Below are 21,594 nucleotides of genomic sequence, written 5' to 3'. Positions count from 1 at the left end.
TATCCAAATCCAAAACCAAATCCAAATTAAATTCAAGTCAAATATTGTGACCACAGCAGAAAGCAACAAAATAAAAATTTAAAAAACAGTTTAAGTGGAAAGAAAAAAAAAAACAAATATAAAAATAAAAAAAAAGCAAATACTTTTGGCCTTTTTTCTCCATTCAACCTTCATTTTGATCATCCGATTTTTACCCATCTGAAGTTCTCATATATCATTGGAAAATTCATTGTGTAGACATTTTCATTTGCCCTCATTTATTGTATGGTGTTAATTTTGTATGGTTTTAGTCCTAAGTTTAGTCGCTAAGAATTGATTTTGCTAGCGCCTAAGTTGTGATCAAAAGTTCCTTAGTTTGGTTCCCCCATAAACATAAACATTAGTTTTTGTTTCAGTTTTTGTTTAATTTTTAATTTTCAACAAGCCATTCAGCAAACAGCAGCAGCAACAAGAATAAAAATTTCTAACAAGTTCCTTGACAAACAGCAAAACAAAAAACAAAACAAAAAAAAAAACAAAAACAAAATAAGCAAATAAAATATAATAATGATGCTAAAATAAAACATAGAAAACATATAGCAAAATATACAAACTACAAAATTGCCAATGGACCCCACAAAAAAAAAAAAGCTAAAAGACAAAACAAAGACAGTCACACAGTTTGTTGTTGTTTTTTTTTTATATTTTTAATTAATGAATTTATCTGTATAATTTGTTTGATATTCTTTTACTTTTTGATCGATTTCTTTTTGGTTTTTTAGGGATTGTTGCCAGGGTTTTTTCGTGTTTCGTGTAGGAAAAGAGAGAAAAGAACTTTTGGATCAAATCATTGCTAATACAAATTTTTAGTGGAAATTTTACGAGTAACAAAACTTTTAGGCCTAAATAGAAACGAGAGACTCCAAAATTTAATTGAATTGATTTAGCTTCGTTTTCGTTTTCTAAATTGTATTATTCTTTAGACTCGAATTACGAAAGAATTATGAAGAAACAAAATTAAGGAAAAGGAAATTCCAAATTTTGAACATACGTACATATATATTTAAATGCACTTAACACTCAGATACGAAAAGCATATATATGTACATACATATACTATATATGCGATTATATATATATGATTATCTATATAGATATTCAGCTTCAGTTGTACGATTTCTGCTTTGGGTTAATGTTCTCCTTTGAGTTGAGCACAGGAAACGGAAACACATAGGAACTACATAATTAAAGAGGAAACAAAATATCATTAGGCGTAACTGCAAAAATGCATTTTAAAGGAAACAGGAATTTAAAATTATATATACAACAAAAAAAAACAAAAACACCACTACAAGAAACAAGAAAAAGGACAAAAAAAAACATACAAATTATATATACAGTACATTTTGGAGAGTCAAAAGTAAGGATATTTATATATGAACGTATATATAAATCGCAGACACACACACAGCCACTCAGACACAATCCCCTCACCAACACCACCACCACCACCACCACCACCACCAGTCCCCTCTAAATAGGATATAGACGTAGATCGAAGCTTCAACTTGTACAGCAATAATGTGGAGGAAGAACGGGAAGCAGGAGGAATTCGGAATTATAAATGAATAAACAATTTACGCTAGAATTGCATACAAGTCGAATTTATATAAATCTATATACATACAATACATACTATATACATATATACACCTCTATATATATATATATATACATAGCAATTTTATCATACTCAACCTACTGTAATACAAAAACAATTTTGAGTTCGTTTCCCACGATTCTAAGACAAAAAACAAAACAAAAAATTGATCGACAAAACTCAGACGAAAGCTTTGGCACAACAAAACCAATTTATAACCAATGAAAAAAACATAAAAATGGAATCACCACCAAAAGAAAAAAAAAGAACTAAACCAAAATTCCAAAACCCAAATTTCAACTCAAAAAACGGCTACCAGGAACGTACTATAATATCAAAAAACAACAAAAATTGCAAGTTTCGGCAAAGGAAAAACAAAAAAAGAATTTCGACAACTTCGTTTCGGTTTTAATTTTCGGCATAGACAACCAACAACTTTTTTAATTTGATTTCCCATTTTCGATTCTACACATAATTCTATTCAATTCTAGCAGAACAAAGTGCTCAGGGTAAACACACAGATTCTTCCAATACAATATAACTAATGAAATAAATGAACAGAAAAACAGAAAAATAGAAAAAACAGAAAAAACAGGAAAACCGCAGAACAGCAGAACGGCAAACAATATTTATATATGCATATATCCCTCGATATATATACATACAACCAAATAGTATATATGTACAACAATTACAGCAGACAGCAACAACAATAGTACCAATATTTAAACACGAATCTAATTTACAAAAAAGTGTTGAAAAAGTATACATAAATACGTACTTGCATACATATACTCGTACTACAAATAGAGTATGAAATATGAAACAAAGGACAAACAACAAACAACAAACAACAGGCAACAAAATGGCTGCTGAGGAAAGGCTTTATAAGCGCATTACGTAGTACGAAACATACAATATATAATGTTTATAAGCGATTTATATTTTTTAAATTGAAGCGTATTTTTTTAATATCAACTCTAATCAACTACACAATAAAACAACAGCAACAACAACTACAAAGAGAGCAATAAGAAGAAGGAATGGGCTATGCTAAACGGCTATAGCGCGGAACCATAAAGGATTATTTATACACAATCAAACAATAGACGAAATATAAATGAATATATTTTAAAGCTTAAGCAAACTAAACATTTAAATATAATCATCCCCATTCCTTATCCCATTCACTTCAATCTTTTTTTTCATGTTGCCCCCAGACCTCTCCCAAGCTTTTCCCCAGCTCCTACGCCAAAAGACCTACCCATAAATGCCTTGTTTTTTTTTTTTTAACACAGTCCTAGCAAAATGATAAATAAATAAATGAAATAAGTCAAATTTACACTGAGAAAAATATGCTACAATTTCTGATGTGATGACTGGCAAGAACTAGTTGGAACTAGTTCCAGACCCATATAAACAGACGCATTTACCAATAGAACTTCTCCTCAAATGACAATAAACCAAAGCAAACAGTGAACTGAAGCGGTAACTAGTTCGTGAACTAGTTTCACGAACCAAAACCGAACCGAACCAAGCCACACCACAAACCTAAATCAATGTTTTAAACAATCAACAATGAACTGAACCTAGTTCCAGGAACCAGGAGCCGTGAACCGGGAACCGGGAACCGGGAACCGAACCAACAAGCACCGAATATAGAATTGTTACACACAGAATGTACATACAATAAATAGATTACAGAATTGCAGAACCAAGTTCAAAGAACTAGTTCCAAGGAAAAAACAACTTGCCACCCCAACAGCAGAATTGCAGCATATACTTACAACGTAGCAAAACAGATAAATGAAATATTATTGATTAACTGATTGATTGATTGATTGATTAAAGACACACACACACACACACACAGCCACAAATGTACCCTGTTGACGAATTGCCTTCTTCTAAGTGAATGAATTCATTTTTACATAATCACCTACAATACAAATAAAGTAAGACCACGATAGATCGTACCCCACAGTACCCCTGAGGCCGCAGGAAACGATGATCGATCATCGATGGATAACGACCGATAACAATTAATAGCAACAATTATAAAAAGAGAAACCGATTAAAGTAAAGTTCACGAATGACAAGGAACAATTGATATTTACACCCACACATTACAGCTCATAGATGTTTGCCCCGTTTTTTACAGTGTTACATCAAACATAAATCAAATAAAAGCCGAAAAAAAAGAGAAAATAACTAAAGGAAATAGACCAGAACACAACTTGAGTTGTAGTCTATGTCTATGTCTATGTCTATGATGATAGAAGCAAAGTATATACAAATTGTTTGTTTGTTCCCGTTTTGTGTATATTGATACGTAGATGTATATGTATACAGATATATTTACGAGTACCACATGTGTTTCTGTTTGACAAATCCTTACTTTGAATATGCCTTTTTCTGTTTGTTAAGCGAAACTTGTAAGCGAAGACAAGCGAGACAGTCGATAGTCGATAGTCGACGATCCACAATCGATCCTCCACACAGCAGAGTGAAACGCAATAAACTGAACATAAACTAGCAATTGGTTTCATCGGCGTATTGAATCAGCAGCAATAAGAATAATACAAACCATAAAACACACTATTGCAAACTCGAGTTAATAACGAAATAAAAATAATAACGACAACCATAACCAATAAACTGAATGTTTGAGTGCCAAGCTAACAATTCGAGGACAACCTGTACATACAATACAATAAATACATAAACGAACTGAGAGGAATGAATCTTATAAGAGACAAAAACCCCACACAGACCACACCACACACAAAAGAGTACCTGTGTCGCGTGAGTGTACGTGCGGCTGGGCGTGTGCCGTGCCTACAGTGGAGCGAACTAGTTCCAAAAATACTAGGCACAATTCTAGGCGGAAAACCTCCCTCTTGAAGCGCACACGCACTTCCGCACCGACTCACTGACACTCTGAATACTCTATTTAATCTATAGGATCTACATATTGTAGGTATATTTTTTTGTTTCGACTTGAAAAATGCTGGGAAAATGCTGGAAATGCGAATGAACCAAACTATATGCTGATATAAAAGAGTGCATATATTGTATATATTGAATAGTTGGCATGACTTTAGAGGGAAAACAAAAAAAGATAGGCGATCCCGAGATCACTTTTAACTCTAACCGAATCGAAACGAAATCTGCTGTTACATGATACGATCTCCAGGGAAGGATTGCATCAAAGTGCATTGTTGAGGGACGAATCTGAGGCAAAAATAGAACCAATTTTCGAAGAAAACAAAACCCAAGCCACAGCCCCAAAAGGCCCAGCCCCACAGTAAACACTGTAATGTACATTTCCAATCGCATTCACACAGGCAGACACTCACACAACCCCTTTTTGATACGCTAAAATCAAGCTAAAGAATACGATATATACGCACTTACATACGATATGTATAAGTATATATACATATATGCATAGGTATAGTTAACAGATAGCAGGACATTTGGTAACCTAAACAAAAAAGCTTCAAAAGTTATAAACAATGTTTTGGTATAAGCTCAATACACACACACTCACACACACACAGACACACGGAAACTCATACATATACAGAGGAGAAGAAAAGAAAGAAAAAAAAGGGAAGGCGAAAGCAGAAAGCAGAAAGAAGAAAAATTGTTAATACCAAAGGAAAAACGGGAAGGAAAAAGCTGGCTTTCGCGGCTTATTTTATATATATCTGTCGAATCTGAGAAACAAGCAGCAGATGAACAATTTTTTGGTAAAATGCAAGCGAAAACAAAAATAAAAAACCAAAAAAAAAAAGAAACGTAAGAAAAGTAAAAGAAGAAAAGATTAAAAAAAAAACAACACTGTAGTGCCTACTCCCCTTAAAAACAGAAAAAGAAAATAAAAATAAAATAAAATAAACAACAACAAAAAAAACTAAAAAAATATATATATATATACAATACATATATACATTATACATACTAAAGTAATATTTTATAAAAACGCAGAAAGGAAAAACTAAAAAAAAAATAAACAAAGAAAAGAAAAAGATTGAGGAAAAGGCATGGAGAGAGTCGTAAAAAACGGAAATTGCAGTTTTTTTGATAGTTATTTTTTTAGCGAGAGCAATGGGAGGCATTGAGATCTATATATACATATATATAACTAAATATACATACACAACTATTATATATATATACATTAGTATATGGTATACACACAGACTCTCACACACATTAATACATATGGCATACTTATGGCATGTAAAATAATTAGTTTCTGACGAATTAAAGACAGGAGAATGTACTAGCAGAAAACTGCAGAGAGAGAGCAATTTTAGGCAGTTAGTAATACTACACACACACACAGACACACACACACACAAACAACCAAATCAAATCAAACAACAAACAAAGTAGAAACAACAACAACAAAGTAGTTTTGCATATCCCAAAAATCAAGAGAGAGAGAGAGAGAAGGAAGCGAAAGCGGAAAAGGAAACGATAAAGAAAACGAGAAAGTTAGAAGGGTAGAAAGGTAGAAGGGAAAGCCCTCTAAAATGAAACAAAAGCCCACTCACACACACACAGATACACAGACAAATTTATCAAAGAAATTAAATGAAATAAAATTAGTTTTTAGCGAAAGAAAAACGAAACAAAAAATACAAGTATTTTCACAATTAAAAGCTAAAGCATATTTAATAAATTTAAAAAGAGGAAACCCAAAAACAAGCAACCCCCCAACAAGAGCAAACAAATGTTTCGACTTAAGCGCAAAAAAGAATGAATAGACATTTTTAACCTTCCCGAAATCATTTCGAAACCGAAACAATTTACACAGACCGAGACCCCGCACAAGCGAAAGAGAGCTCTCAGAAACCAGAAAGCTGTAGTTGTTTTTGTTTCAATTTAGTTTGAATTGAATGAAATTATATGAAATATAATCAAAACACACACGAAACAGCTGAGAAATGAGAACAAATGAATAGCAAAATAATAGGTTTAGTAAACGACGGTTGAGAAAATTTTTTAAGTTCCCTATTGAGGCTCATTCACATACATAATTTAACATATTTTTTATAACAATTATTATTTTTGTTTGTTTGTAGACACTTATTTTTTTAACTATTTTCTTTAAGTTTTGAAACCTAAATAAATATAAAAACCAATAGAGAACAGCTCTAGGCAGAAGCATTCCAAGAAATTTTGATGAGAATTAATTGGGGGAAGCCCCCAGAGACCCAGACAAGAGGGCGAGCTGTTTTCTGCCTAACGAGAGGCGGTTGAAAGAAGCAACATATGAACAATATGAAAACCATAAATCCGTTGAGAGGTAAAACTAGAGCAGAACAACCAGATCAAGATCAAGATCAAGAACCGGAAACAGAAAAAGAACCAGAACCAGAACAAGAACAAGAGCAAGAGCAAGAAGAAGAATAAATAGCTGCAATACGTTATGATTACGTCAATATGTTCCTACAATATAGACATACAAGAATACATAAATAATTTATATGAATAGATATATACTTAACTAACTGTAAACACAACACCACACAAAAAACAAAGCAAAAAACCACAAAAAAAGCAAATGGAAAATGGAAAATGAAAAATGAGAGAAAAGAAGGAGTTATACAATAATTAATTTAAGGCATTCCGCAAAGAGAGAGCCTTCAGCAAGAGCAACTAACTAACTAAATCGAAATCTTGAAAATAGGCAGAATTCGAACGAGGTATCGTTGGTTTTCAGTACTAGAATTGGAGGCCCCCCCATATTTAGTTTCAGTTTCAGGCTTCATTTACCCATTACCCATTTTTCATTATTCGTAGACTAAGTTGAGCGATTTCCCCTATAATTTATTGAAGTATATAAATAAAATTAATTCATAAATTAATTCAAGATTACATATACATACATATATACAATACTATAAACGGCAATTTAAGTTCCAATCGATACACTTTAGTTTTCATTTATTTTTTTATTATTATTATTGATTACAGTCGAAATAAGATTTTGATATTTTGTGGCTAATAAAAAACACCTAAAAAAATGAAAGAAACCAACAAAAAAGACAAATAAACAAAATATATAAATAAATACATTCGATGATCATTTCGTTCATTCATTCAGTCTCATGTACATTCCACACACACTCGCACACTTACAGTCACACTGGAACTGGAACTGGAACTAGTTCGCAGCAAACACAACTGTACTTTGTACGCTGTGTACTTTATAATGCAAAAGAGCTTGACGGGAACTCAACAGATATACAATGTATGAGAAATAACAACAAAATTATTACTACAAAACAACAAGAAAACAAAAACGGAAGGTTAAAAATATTACGCTAACTATATATATTTTTTTCGTAGTTGGAATGAGAATTTAAAAAAAAAAAAGAAAACCAAAAGCACTGAGCGAAATAATACATTAATTAAGAAAGAGCTCTCAAACTCAACTCAAACTCAACTCAAAACTCAACTCGATTCGATTCGATTCAACTCAACTCGTTTTTGGAGTTGTCCCAATGCTGAATAACGAACCATTTAAACTAACTATACAAGAACTAAGGAGAGCAGCTTATCAGGCACCAAAATAAAAAAAAAAAAAACAAAACAAAAAAACAAAACAAAATAGAAGCAATCAAGATGAATATTTTAGAATGAAATGAAATTCAATTACTTACACACACACACACACATTTTAGGCAAAACCAAAACCGAAAATAAACACACACATGCCCAACACACAACAAATTTATATAAAAACTATTACGAAAAAAAAAAAATGAAAGAAGAAACAAGAATTAAGATGAAAATTATTTAAGCAAAGCAAGGCATATCATAGTTTATAACAAAGAAAAAAGAGAAAACACACAAGGAAAGTGAAAATGGAAAGAGAGCAAGCGAAAAAGATTCTGAACTGATTCCCAGAGACCTACCGCCTACCGAGCTGATCCCACAACCCTCCTGTATCCCTCTGAATCCCCCCCCTACAGAGTCCCCCCACAAAAAGACAGAAAGGAAAAAGTAAGGCTAACGAGAGGGAATCAAGACAGCGAGCAAAAAGGGAAGACAAATACTACACAACATAAATGATAGGAAAAACAAAAGAAAAAAAAAACAAAACGACAACAAATGAAACTATATGATCAGCAGGATCAAGAGCAGGATCAGTCAGTCATATATAGCTAGCTATATAGTCTATGCCTAACAAAAACATTTCTAGTAGTCGAGATCGAGCCGTAAGCGATGGAGAAAGAAAGCGAAATTTGTACCCACACACACACACACACGCACAAGACCCTCTAACACACACACACACACACACGAACACACACATACGGAACAAATACAAATACAAACAAAGAGTAAAGAATGAAAGAATAAAGACGATGTAGCTGAAGAAGCTGAAAATGGGGGAAAACAAAAAACATGAAAAAGAAGATGAAATAAAATTCTATATAAATAGAAATATTGAAAAATATTTGCCCAAAATTTGAGTTTTTATTGAAATACAAACGAAACTGTACATGGCCCAAGCCATGGAAGGAAGTACAGGCGTACCCAAACGTTGCGAAAATATGAGGCAAGGCCTGAATGAGACCCACATATAATGCTAGAATATTGATACATATATGTGCAATGCTTTCTCATTGTTTCGAAACGTGCTGTACTGCCTGAACATAGATATACCATACCATAATATATGAACGCACAGTACGTATCGGAACTATTTGACATTTTAGTGGAGCAAAAACTGGTGATACCTCTAGGGAGTCCACAGTAGTAGCTTTTCAGGCATTCAATTGTCTTATGGTTCTGAAACGTTGTGTATGTCGGATAGTCTAGAATTTTTCTGGATTATTTTGTCCCCTCTTTTTGTTCTAAGAAAACTTTTGTGCCCAACTGTACTCAAGCATAAGTTGGTCCCCAGCCGACTTGAGAAACGTAAGTATGCATTTCTACTACTCCTACCGCTTCTTGTTCCCCCCTTTTCTTTCTTCCCCGCTCCCTGACCCTGTCCCTCACCATCTTCCTCTTTTCATTTCGATTCTTTCCATATTTTCGTTTGCCAGATCTGCCAGATAGTTTTTCTATATGTACTTATAGATGTGCTTAAGTGTGTGCTTGCTTTGCTTTTAGTTGTGTAGAGAGCCTTGCATGTGTTTTACAAGTGTCTGTAGCCCCTTCACAGGATATAGACCCTCTCCCTACAAACACACACACACAAAAACACACACACCCACAGTCACACACACGACACACACACACACCCACACCAATACAGCATAAGCTTGAGGAATACCCCATAAGCAGTTTAGAAGCAAATATCACTTAAAATAAAATAGCTACCCCCAAAGCCCGCCCAAACCTGCGGTCCCCAAAAGAAAAGAGAAAGCCCTGACCACGAAACAGAGCAAAACAGAGAGCAGCAGAAAGAAGAACTGCCCAACACTGTTTTGTTTAGCCAAGCGTTGACCAACACTAATGAGCTGTGAACCGAACCCTTTGAATCCCCACAGCTTCTGCGCAACTTCACCTCTCCGATGAGCGCCATGGCCGCCAGTCGCTGCCCCACGCCATTCGCCTTCCCCTTCACGCCGCTGGGCCTGAGCCTCTTCGACATCGATCCGTCCAGAATACTTAGCCTGCTCCACCACCAGACCTGGCTGGCCGAAGAGGCACTGAGGTGAGTATTGCCCAGAGATCAACTATTGAGAACTTCTACTTGATGGTTCACAATGGGTTTGTATGCCTGTATGTTTTGCAGGACACGGGGCCTGCTGGCAGCACCCAAGGATTTCACCCACCGTTTTACCACACTAAGCGATCTGCTGACCAAGGACTATCAGCCGGTTGTCGGCCAGTCCCCAACGACGGCCACGTCCACGGCCACGACAACGACAACGAGCCCATCGTATGCCAAGCAGACCACAACGAACCGTTCCAGCGATGTACAGTACAAACAACAACAGCAACCACCTCATGCAGGATCTGCACCAGTTGCTCCAGGCAGCGCCTCTGGAGTGGCGGCAGCCTTCAACATGCGTTACCCCACACCGACAGCCTTCTACCAGCAGCAGCAATCGAAGGCGGCCAAGTCATCGCCCTCGCCCCAGCAAATGGCCACCAGCTCCACCTCCACCTCCATGGGTGGCATGTCCATCTCGATTGAGTCCGGCAGCGGCGGCGACGACAGCTGCAAGCGCAGCTCGGCGGACAGCGACGAGGTGACCATCGTGGAGCTGCCCAGCGAGCGGAGCGCTCAGCTCTATAAGGAGTCGCTGGAGCAGCTGCTGCAGCGGCGCCGGATCACCAGCAACAGCAGCGGCAACCCAGTGGGGTCGGTGGTGAGCGGATGCCCGCCCACTGGCGGCGGAGGGGTGATTGTCGATGCCACCGGCCTGAGGCAGTACACACAGCTGCTGCTGTCGGGGGCCGGGACCCCGGCCAGCTGCACGGACACGTCGAGCAGCTGCAAGGAGAAGAGCTCCTCATCGTCTACCTCATCGACGCCGCCGCCCAGCTCCTCGCTGCTGGCGCAGCATCAGCAGCTCAGCCAGATGCTGAAGAGCCCCTCGGATACCTGCTCGTCGCTGTTCAGCGGCTCGGAGCCCATCGAGGAGGAGACCCGCTGCGTGGTGTGCAACGCCCACTTCCCCAATGTGTGGCTGCTCGAGCAGCACGCCGCACTCCAGCACCCCCACGTGGGGCCCGGCGAGGAGAAGCCCTTCATCTGTGAGCAGTGCGGCCAGTCGTACCGCTACCGCAGCGCATACGCCAAGCACAAGGAGCAGAACCACCGGGCCCGCCTGCCCGCCGACAAGCTCTTCACCTGCGACGTCTGCGGCATGCAGTTCCGCTACCTGAAGAGCTTCAAGAAGCACCGCCTCAACCATGCCCTCGAGCGACTGCACGGCAAGAAGACCATCGGAGTCGTCGGACGTCTGGGTGGCTCCCTGTCCGTGTCGGTATCGACTCCGCCATCGGCATCCGCATCCGCATCCGCTTCGGTGGGGCCCGTGGTGTCCACGCAAATGGACCAGGATGTGGTGACCAGCTCCCAGGAACCGATGCTGGCTGACGAGGGCGAGGATCTGCGAGTAAATGTTAAGCGCGAGGGCGCAGACGAGGGCTCCTCCACCCATCCAGAGGCCGGCGGCGGCGGCGGCGGCGGCGGCGGCAGTGACGAGCACGAGCAGGACAACACCATCGACTCGGCGGGTATCACGATGCTCTACCAGGACAACAACTCCTCGGCCTCGGCCTCCACCAGTGCCACAGAGCCGAACATCAGCAGCTCCGATGGCATACATAGTACAAACAAGCGGGTAAGTCTCTTGCGTCTCGACCTGCCCTCACCTCACCTTACCGCCACTGGCTCTTTCAGTCGCGCCTGCACCACTTGGAAACGGATCCCTCCTACCCACACCACCATCACCACCACCACCATCACCACCATCATCAGCAGCAGCAGCAGGCGCAGTCGCAGTCGCAGCAGGGGCAGCTGCCACCTCATCTGGGTCACCATGTCTCACTGCCAATGGCGGCCAATGCCGCGGCCGCTTCCGGTTCCTCATCGTCGTCGGCGGCCGCTGCCGCCGTTGCAGCCGCCACTGCCGCCGCTCAGGCGGCCAATTCCAGCTCAAATTCTCTGGGCGTGGGCGCCACCGGAAGTGCTACCGGAGGCGGTGCTGGTTCCGCCGGCAGCGGCATCAGTTCACTCAGCTCGCTCACGTCGCTGATCAACGCCGAGCGGATACCGAACGAACAGTTCCTGGGACTCAATCCCCAGGAGGCTTCGATACTGAATTTCTTGCGCGTCGATGCCGCCGAGCGACAGCGGGACAAGCGGTGAGACTATCATTTTTCAGCACCAGATTAATCACAGATCAATAAATGGAGCTCCGTATTCCATTCACAGGCCAGCCACCTCGCGCTTCGCATGCCCCTTCTGCGGCAAGTGTGTTCGCTCCAAGGAGAACCTCAAGCTGCACGTGCGCAAGCACACCGGCGAGCGTCCGTTCGTGTGCCTCTTCTGTGGCCGGGCCTTTGGCGGCAAGTCCGACCTGACCCGCCACCTGCGCATCCACACCGGCGAGCGGCCCTACCACTGCGAGTCCTGCGGCAAGTGCTTCGCCCGGGCCGACTACCTCTCGAAGCATCTCACCACCCACATCCACAATGCGCCGCGCTGAGATGAGGCGCGTAGGAGGCGGCTCCTACGCAGATAAGGAACCAGTAGCAGTCACCTACCACACACACACACACACACCCACACACACCCACACACACACACACACACACACAGAGGCACAAACTACAGGAAGAGCGTATATAGAAATTTATGTATAACTTTTTGATGATTAGAAAACGTAAAAATGGGGAAATCTGCGTTTGTTTTGTTTGCAAACAAAATTTCTTTACAATGAGGATTTTTTTTTTTTTTTTTTGGTGCAAGCAAGAAAAACAAATACAAATACAACTACAATATTGGCAATTATTAGCACGGATATTAAAGTGTTTAAGATCTATCCATATATGATATGAATACCTATCTCTCTATATTGTATAAATACGTGTGTGTTAAGATTGTAATTGTAATTATAAATTGTAATTGTAATTGTAATTATTGTAGCACAAAAAGTTCATGTTTGTTTGCGATCGATCGTTAAGTCTACGATTAGAACGACTAAGTCCCAATTAGAACGAATTTCGACTTTCGGTTTTGGTTCTTTAAAAGATAAAACTCATCATTTTCCGCGGTATCTGAACCACAAGAAGAAATAACACTAGAACATGAACAACCATATAGTACCATATATGTATGAATAGTCTGTATTTTCTACCGAAACAACATAGGGAACGACGATTGAGGAGGAGAAGGAGGAGGAGAAGGAGTATGAATATGTACCACAAATCTGCCGTTTATATACACAATAGATAAAATATATATAATTTTACATTGATTTAAAAGAGAAGCTAAACTAGCAACAATTTGTACAAACAAAAGCGAAACAGAAACTAACTAAAAGTATCAGGGAATGCCAAGGTCCTGGGCATCCTGTAGAGAGGAGAGCAAGCAAATGCAATAACTGAGAGCGAACACTGTTACCTACCATAGAAAACAATAAACCAAGTTGGATTTTAGTTAATATTAGTGACAAACGAGAGGCGAACAGGAAGGAGAATCAAAATATGTGAGCCCCCACCCCCCATAGAGGCAGGAGACAGAACAGAACCACTAACTGAACGGTTAACCCGAGCCTAAACTAAACTAAACTAAACTAAACTGTACAACTAACTGTTTTTTGTTTCACACATACATATGTGCTGGCTGACGCCTAAAGTAGGATTATTAGAAAGCTAGGAGATACAAATAGGATTTACTTACAATACAATACAACATCTGTGCATGTGCAACCACCGTCAATAGTTTAATTTACAATATACAACGCAACGCAACGCAAAGCAAATCAAAACAAAACTAAATGAAATATGAAATATGAAACATAGCAACAATTAACATTAACAATTAACAATAGAAACTACAACACAAAACTAACTGTGATTACAACAAAACAACATTGAAGTTTTAACTGAAGAAACAAACCCTACAAGCTGAACATACATAGAGTATACACAAAGATGACAACCCTGGCTAACAATAGACAAACGGAATGTAACGAAATGTGCAATGAAACAATAAGACAACACTAAAGAACGCATAGGATATCCCCAAGAAGCCAACCCATCCCCAAAATATAATATTCGCTTAATTTCTAATTCTAATTTTGTACCGAAGAAAACTGCGTAAATCAAAGACACACCCACGAACACACCAGACAATGGAAACCTAAGAAGAACTTTCAACCAAGAACATCGAATTAAATTGTAAAATGAAACAAAAAAAACCGAAAGCCAGAAACTCCTAAATAGTACGAGTACGATAGTATATATACTATTACGAGTCTGTATGAGAACATACGATATGTAAGAAAACCATTTCCAGCAACTTTTTTTGTGTGTATCAACTAAATGTCTAACAAATTAAGAAGAATGTTTGCCGTACCAAAAAAATAGATGAAGATGAAGATGAGGAGGAGGAGGAGGTGTAAGAGGAGGAGGAGGAAGACAAGAAAACAAAATATGAGAACAAATCAAAGTAAAAGTGGTAGAAGTAAAGTAAATGAAAACTTTCACTGTGCCAAAAAGTTTCAAGTACCTCATAATTTAAATAAATATTAAAGAAACAAACAAAACAAAACAAAACAAAAAACAGCAACTAATTACACCGATAAACAGCCCACACAACCCCTCCCTCCCTCCCACCCTCCACACACACACACACACACACACACACACATATATATACCTTCACCCAAAAACCATATAGATATATCCCCGAAACGAAATGAGTCTAGACAGAAATTGTCAAAACGTATGAATACATAGAAGCTGAAAGCGAAATGTTAACTAAACCTAATTTACCAATTTACCAATTTACCATTTAACTGAAGAATCAGGCTAAAGAACATTTGGGGATACGAGTAGAGCCGGCTATCATCTACTTGGGTCTACCTTCTCTTGAGTTTTTTATTTCGAATCAATCCCTTCTTTAATATTCTTTAGCGACACACACACACACACACAGTTCTGCCTAAATTAAGTGTTCAATTGTAGTGAATAAATATATATATTTTGTGATAGTTTAACAAATTTACTGCACCGTTTGAACTCTGAACTCTGCCTAGCTCTATTTTCTATGTACATTTGAGTGAAAAGACAAGCGAGAACATTTTTCTCATGCCACATTTTGTTCGATTGTGTGTCAGTATATAAAGCATCAAAGATCAGGGCCTCTAGCAAATGTTATAGTTATAGTTTTATCATTATTATTATTATATATTGTAGTTTTTCCTAGGATTATAATAATTTCAATGAATATTTTGGTTTTTTTTGGGTCTGTGTCAAACGTGGACCTAAAGATTCAGCTTTAGTTTTCTTTTGGGTTTCGTACTATTCGATTTGAATCTTTCTTTTTATTTATTAGATTAGCAAACAACAAAAAACAACAACAACACTGCCTTTTGTAAACACACAACAACCAACAAAAATGCAAAAATTTTTAAACACATTTTTTAGGGTATTCCTCTTTTTTTGAAACATGTATTTAAATATTACACGATTAATTTAGTGTCTTTTTTTTTTGGTAAACATCACAAATGCCGCAATCTTTTTGGGGGAACAACTACTCTCTGTATATTTCGTTTTTCCATTTTTTTAAGAATTGAATAATGATTTTTTTTAACCACAACAACAACAACAAGCTGTGAGCTATGTATGTGAATGGATCAATAAATTATAATTATTATTATTATTATTATTTTTATTACAACTATGACAAATATTATTATTGATTTTTTTGGATTTATTATCTGATAGTATTTATTAATAAAGTTTTTTGCAACGAATCTTTTTGTTTGGACTTCTTCGATTATCGGGCACATCCGTCGCACAGATTCAAACACATCCGATTTCATCCGTCGATTTCTTCCTTCACTTAACCCAAAAACAAAAATCCTTAAGCTTTTCATTTTGTAGTTGAAAAATGCGCCTTAAAAGAATTTTAGGAAATTATCGTAAGAGAAAAAAAAGGAAACGCAAAACAAAAACTATAACTAAAATGAAAATGATACTTGAAAATTCCATTTCGGTTAAAGAAAAATACTTTAGGAACACCAGAAGAAGGAAAGCAATATTAACAAAATTAAAGAAACCCAAAATTAAAACTAAACTTATAGTAATTTTTTCTTAGGTGTGCGTGCAGTAAATGTTGATAAAAAAATACAAAAAATAAAACCCATATGTGGCAGAATAACCATCAGAAAAGAAAAAAAAACTTAAGGATAAAAAATCGAATAAAAATACTTGAATTTTTTTGTGAATGTGCTGAGGGATTGGAGGAGCAGAACAATTGATTTTAAGCCAACAAATTGGAGGGATTCAAGACTCTTATTTCGTATATACATACATATACATATATTACAAATTTACCATATATATATATATATATACACACACACGCATACGCACATATATATACATATATACAGACTATGTATATGGTGTGAGATGTGAGATGTGAGCGAAGTGTAAGCGAGGGTTTTTTTTAAGGGCATTGACAACATGCAGGAAAAATACGTGTAACAGCAAATTGAATTACAAAATCCAACAACGAAAAACTTTTGGCATTAACAATTAATGCATTTTTAAATAATGATATTTATTTATATATACATAGAGTTAGGAGCCCTGTAGCGGCAGCGGCAGCGGCTGCGGCAGCGGCAGCGACAGCGACACGGAGGAGAAGCAGAAGGAGGCGAAATGAATGTCAGTTGAATGTCAGATAGGAGCATAAGAGAATCCAAATATTATACGATATATAGAATATATCTATATACAGATACATAAATGTACATGTGGTTTTCGGTGTCTATTACTTATATAAATAGATATATATACATTATATACATACATCATATTATATATACATACATGACGTGCATATTTTGAAACAAAACAGAAACCAACAAAAAAATAGAAAATATAAATGTTGTTCATTTAACTAATAAACAGAAACAACTCAACCTAACAAATACTATATGTGTATACTCGTACGTATATATATATATATATTAAACCAACGGTATTCCCCTCTCCCACACATACACACACACACACACACACACACACACACGAAGAGAAGAGAGGAGGCACCCTGTATCAGTGACATTCCAACACTTCAATTCTTTTCGTCATTTTCTTAAACTTTTCCATGAAAATAATTTTTGTTTCCCTTTTTCTATAATTTCCGATCCCTTTGCAGGGAGAAAAGCTTCCTTTTCTTCGATATTGAAGCTCTTTCGATTGTTATTCTTAGCTGTTTCGATTATCGTTCGATTATTACTCGTTCGCTATCGAATTAAATGATAGTTTCCCCCCCTTTTTTGGTCACATTTTCACGGGTGCCACTGAATCATTTAGCAAATACATGGACTTTGTAATGAAATAATACAAATTGAACGATAAATAAAAACTACGATTTCATGAAATTAAGACAATTTCGAGGTTTCACATGCAAAAACAAAAACAAAAAAACTAACCAAAAGACATAAACAATATAATGATGTTCTATATTTTTGTAAAAATGATTTTAAGTCAACCAATTCTGTTTTCAGTGTAATTTCGTTTTGAGAACTCCATTTAATGAATCAGAAAAGGAAGAGAGCAAATTTTAACTTGTCTAAAACTCAAAAAATAAATTGTTAACAGAAACTAACTCATGTATGTAAATACATTCAATGGAAACCATCTCGAAACTAACAACAAATATGCAACAAAAATATTTATATTGAGGCTGGAGGGAAGAGCGGTAGAGCGGAAGGAAAAGAAAAGAAAAGAAAAGCGAAACCCAAGAAGTAAGCATAATTAACATAAAATGTAGTACATGCAATATATTTTTCGGTGTTAGGCGTCTTTTTGAGATTTTTACAGAATACCAAACAAAAGTCCCTCAAAACAAAACAAAACAAAACCAAACAAAAAACCTAAAAGCAAAACAAAAAAAAAACAAAAATCTATAAAGTAAAATATTTCATTGTTGATGTTGTGAGCAAAACCAATTAAGAAACCTAAACAAAAATCAAAACCCAAACCCAAACCAAAACCAAACAAAAACTAAATTAAACCAAAGCAAAGCAAAAGTAACTAAAAGTAAAATTTAACAAATGTAATTGTATTTATGTCTCTTACTCTCTCAAAAGTCTCTCTCACCTTAGCTCTAAACTTTAGCTGTCGTGTCTCTTCAAATATTTATAGAAGTTTACATAAGTCTAAGGAAGCGAGTCATTCGATTGAGATCGAAGGAAAAACAAGAGAAGAACAAGAAGAAGAATGTTTCAAACATTGTTTTTTTTTTTATACATAAAATACAAACAATTTGGTGTCTACAAAATATACGAAAAACTTAAGAAAGCTAAGGAAAAACAAAAACATTTTTAGATCAAATTCAAGTGGTTAAAGGCAAAAGGCAGAGCAAAGCAAAAGCAAATGCAGAAGCAGGCAGAAAGATACTGGTAATGGAAAATGGAGAATGGAAGTGGAATATTGGGAGGAAAATACTTAGCAATAATTCTGAAATGACCTCAATCAAATATTTTTTAAATTTTATATATTTTACTCGTGCGAAATGAAACCTAATGTGTAAATAAAACTTAAAAAAACATACAAAACGAAATAGCAAAAAAAAGAAAAAAAACACATAAAAATGTCTCTCGAACGAACGAAGTAAGAATGTGATATTTTTCTAAGGTGTACTACAAAACAAAAACAAAACAAAAAAAAAACCAAGAAAACAAAACCAAAAAAAGACAAAAACCAGAAGAAAAACGTAAAATCCAAGTGGATAAAATCGAATAAAATATTTAACACTTTTACTGAAAACCAGAAATAGATCAAGCCCACATAAAATAGAACAAAATGCAATAGAGACTGATTTTTTGACATCATCACATCAGCAGCATCAGACATCACAGACATCAGCATAAAATCATCATCAGTAACGGTGAATGAAAGTAGAAAGTCAAAAGAAATTTCATTACACAAGGGATGGTGTGATTTCCTCAATTGGTGACCCCGAATTGACTCTTCGTTTTCCTCTTTTTTGGGTTTTGTCGATTAACACATTAGGGAGAGGGATCGAGAGAGGGATTGGTAGAGAGTTGGAGTTCGTGTGAAGGGATCGGAATTAATGGAACCAATTTGGAACGCATTGCGTGGTTTAGATTTAAACGAAAAATGGGACTTTGAAGCAATGTTAGTTTAAGCCAGATGCTGGATAGGTACGACCGGGGATCGAATGAATGACTAAGAAATGAGAATGGAGGATGGAAGATGGAAGAATGAGAATTCGCGAAGAGTTGTAATTATTTTTGTGATAAAATCCGAAGCGCAATTTTTTTCTCCAACTGTATGGTAGGTAAGTGAGGAGCAGAGGCGAGTGCAGAATTCTGTATATAGACAGGGGGCGGTTGAGAGTGAGGTTAGTGGGAAGGGTGAGGCTATAAGGGACGGATAATGGGATGGGTGAGAGTATGTTTATGACGGTGCTACGAACAAAGACGTAATTGAAAATGTGATACAGTTTTTTCCTTAACCTATTTATTGAACGGTACGCGGAAGGGCGCAGAAGAGAGCAGGGGATGGTGAGGAGTTGCGGAAAGGGAAACGGAAGCGGAAGCGGTAGCGGAAGGAGCTTAGCATTATGCTTTAGAAGGTAAAAGATTTCTATTCACCATTTTCACCATTTTATTATTTTTTACTGCAACGGAAACGGATATGGGAACTGAAACGGAAACGAACACTGAAAAGGAAACGGGAAGCGAAAAGTCAAGTGAAAGATAAGAGAAAAATAGGAAAGAATGCGGCATATGAGTTTTGCTTTTGGTTTTTATACTTCATCGCTTCGGTTCGGTTCGGTTCAACCTTCCTTCGTTGAGATATCGCTGAGATAGCAAAAAGCAGAGACACAAAACACACACCACCATTCACCACCACAGAAGAAAAAACAACCACAAAAGAGCAGAGAACAGCAGGCCAGAGAATGATGAAGAATATTGTAAAAAATTTACACTTTAGGAAAATCTCTAAATTTTAAGCTTTCGGTGTTTTTAAACCAAAATGAAAATGAGTAAAAACAAAAATAAAAACCCCAAAAAAAACGTAAAGAAAAACCTACAATAAACAATGGTAAGCAAAAAAAAAACAAAAAATTAAATCACAAAAAAATTAGCGAAAAAAACAACAATTTATATATATATATTTCGATATTTAAAATTTCATTCGGAAAGAAAAGAAAAGCAAAGCAAAACATTAACAATTTTGAGCAAACTCTCGGTGTTTTAAAATTAAGCGCATGCAAAATGAAAAAAAGAAAACTAAAACAAAAATGAAAATGAATAAAAAAACCTAACACATTACACTAAACAACAACTTAACACAAAAAAAAAGGTAAAACAAAATATGAATAAGTTAAGTAAAACAGACGTAAACCAAAAACAAAAACCTCTTTCACTTTCGTGTCTTTGACTTAAAACCAAAAATTAAAACAGTAAAAAAAACAACAAATATTAAGCATATTTTTAAAATGTAATTTAGCACAAAAAAAAAACAAGAAAATATGAAAAAAAAACATGGAAAACACAATTTTTAAACTACCAAAGTATTGATGTGTATTTGATAAACAAAATCCAAAATGATAAAAATGAAAAATGAAATGAAACTAAGCAAAATTAAACAAATTATTTGTTTCCACATCTCAAATATTTCGAATCTTTGCGTTTTTCGGTTTCGAATCTTGCGTTGAGAACGAGAAAGAATGGAAAAAAACAAAACTTTTACAAAACTACGAAATGCAATGCCTGCCAAAGAATTAATGTTTTTTAATGCAAAAATGCAATGAGAAACACCAAATCAAACAAACAAAATTAAATTATATGTAAAACCAAAAGCAACAACAACAACAAAAGTTCAATAAAGCCGTTCCAATGATGAAACCAAAAAGAAAACTAAGAGCAAAAACAAGCATGACAAACAAAATCAAACTTGTTCGCAAAGTTTTTGCGTTTCCTTATACAAGACATTTATGAAAGAAGAAAAACAAGCACGAGAACCACGAAAAACATTTTTTTTGCAAGGAAAGGTAAAGAAAATAACAAAATGTGAACAACTATTTGTCGTGTACAAGACCATTTATTTGTATTAAACTAATAAAATGAAGTGTTTATTGGTTTATTTTTTAAAAAGAAAGAACACCACCATTTTTATGCATTACATTATAAAATGAAGCCACAAACAAATAAAATAAAATAAATTACAAACAAAAACGTTTACTCTTT

At 36.5% G+C, this 21,594-nt stretch overlaps 1 protein-coding gene across 2 annotated transcripts in view; it reads left to right on the top strand.

Annotated features, from left to right (window-relative positions):
- Positions 1–14,513, top strand: part of mamo (maternal gene required for meiosis) — a 129,703-nt gene extending 115,190 nt beyond the window's left edge. For both annotated transcript variants that reach the window (XM_033381884.1, XM_033381885.1), the window contains exons 6-9: positions 10,159–10,325; positions 10,407–11,967; positions 12,027–12,490; positions 12,561–14,513. In XM_033381884.1, coding sequence (XP_033237775.1) covers positions 10,159–10,325; positions 10,407–11,967; positions 12,027–12,490; positions 12,561–12,834 — 2,466 coding nt within the window. In that variant the 3' untranslated portion in view covers positions 12,835–14,513. The remainder of the gene's footprint in view (positions 1–10,158; positions 10,326–10,406; positions 11,968–12,026; positions 12,491–12,560) is intronic.
- The last annotated feature ends 7,081 nt before the right edge of the window (positions 14,514–21,594 follow it).

This window comes from Drosophila pseudoobscura, chromosome X, assembly GCF_009870125.1.
Source record: "Drosophila pseudoobscura strain MV-25-SWS-2005 chromosome X, UCI_Dpse_MV25, whole genome shotgun sequence".
NCBI lineage: Eukaryota > Metazoa > Arthropoda > Insecta > Diptera > Drosophilidae > Drosophila > Drosophila pseudoobscura.
Note: the sequence above shows the minus strand (reverse complement) of the source record. Positions and strands in the feature narration are given on the sequence as shown.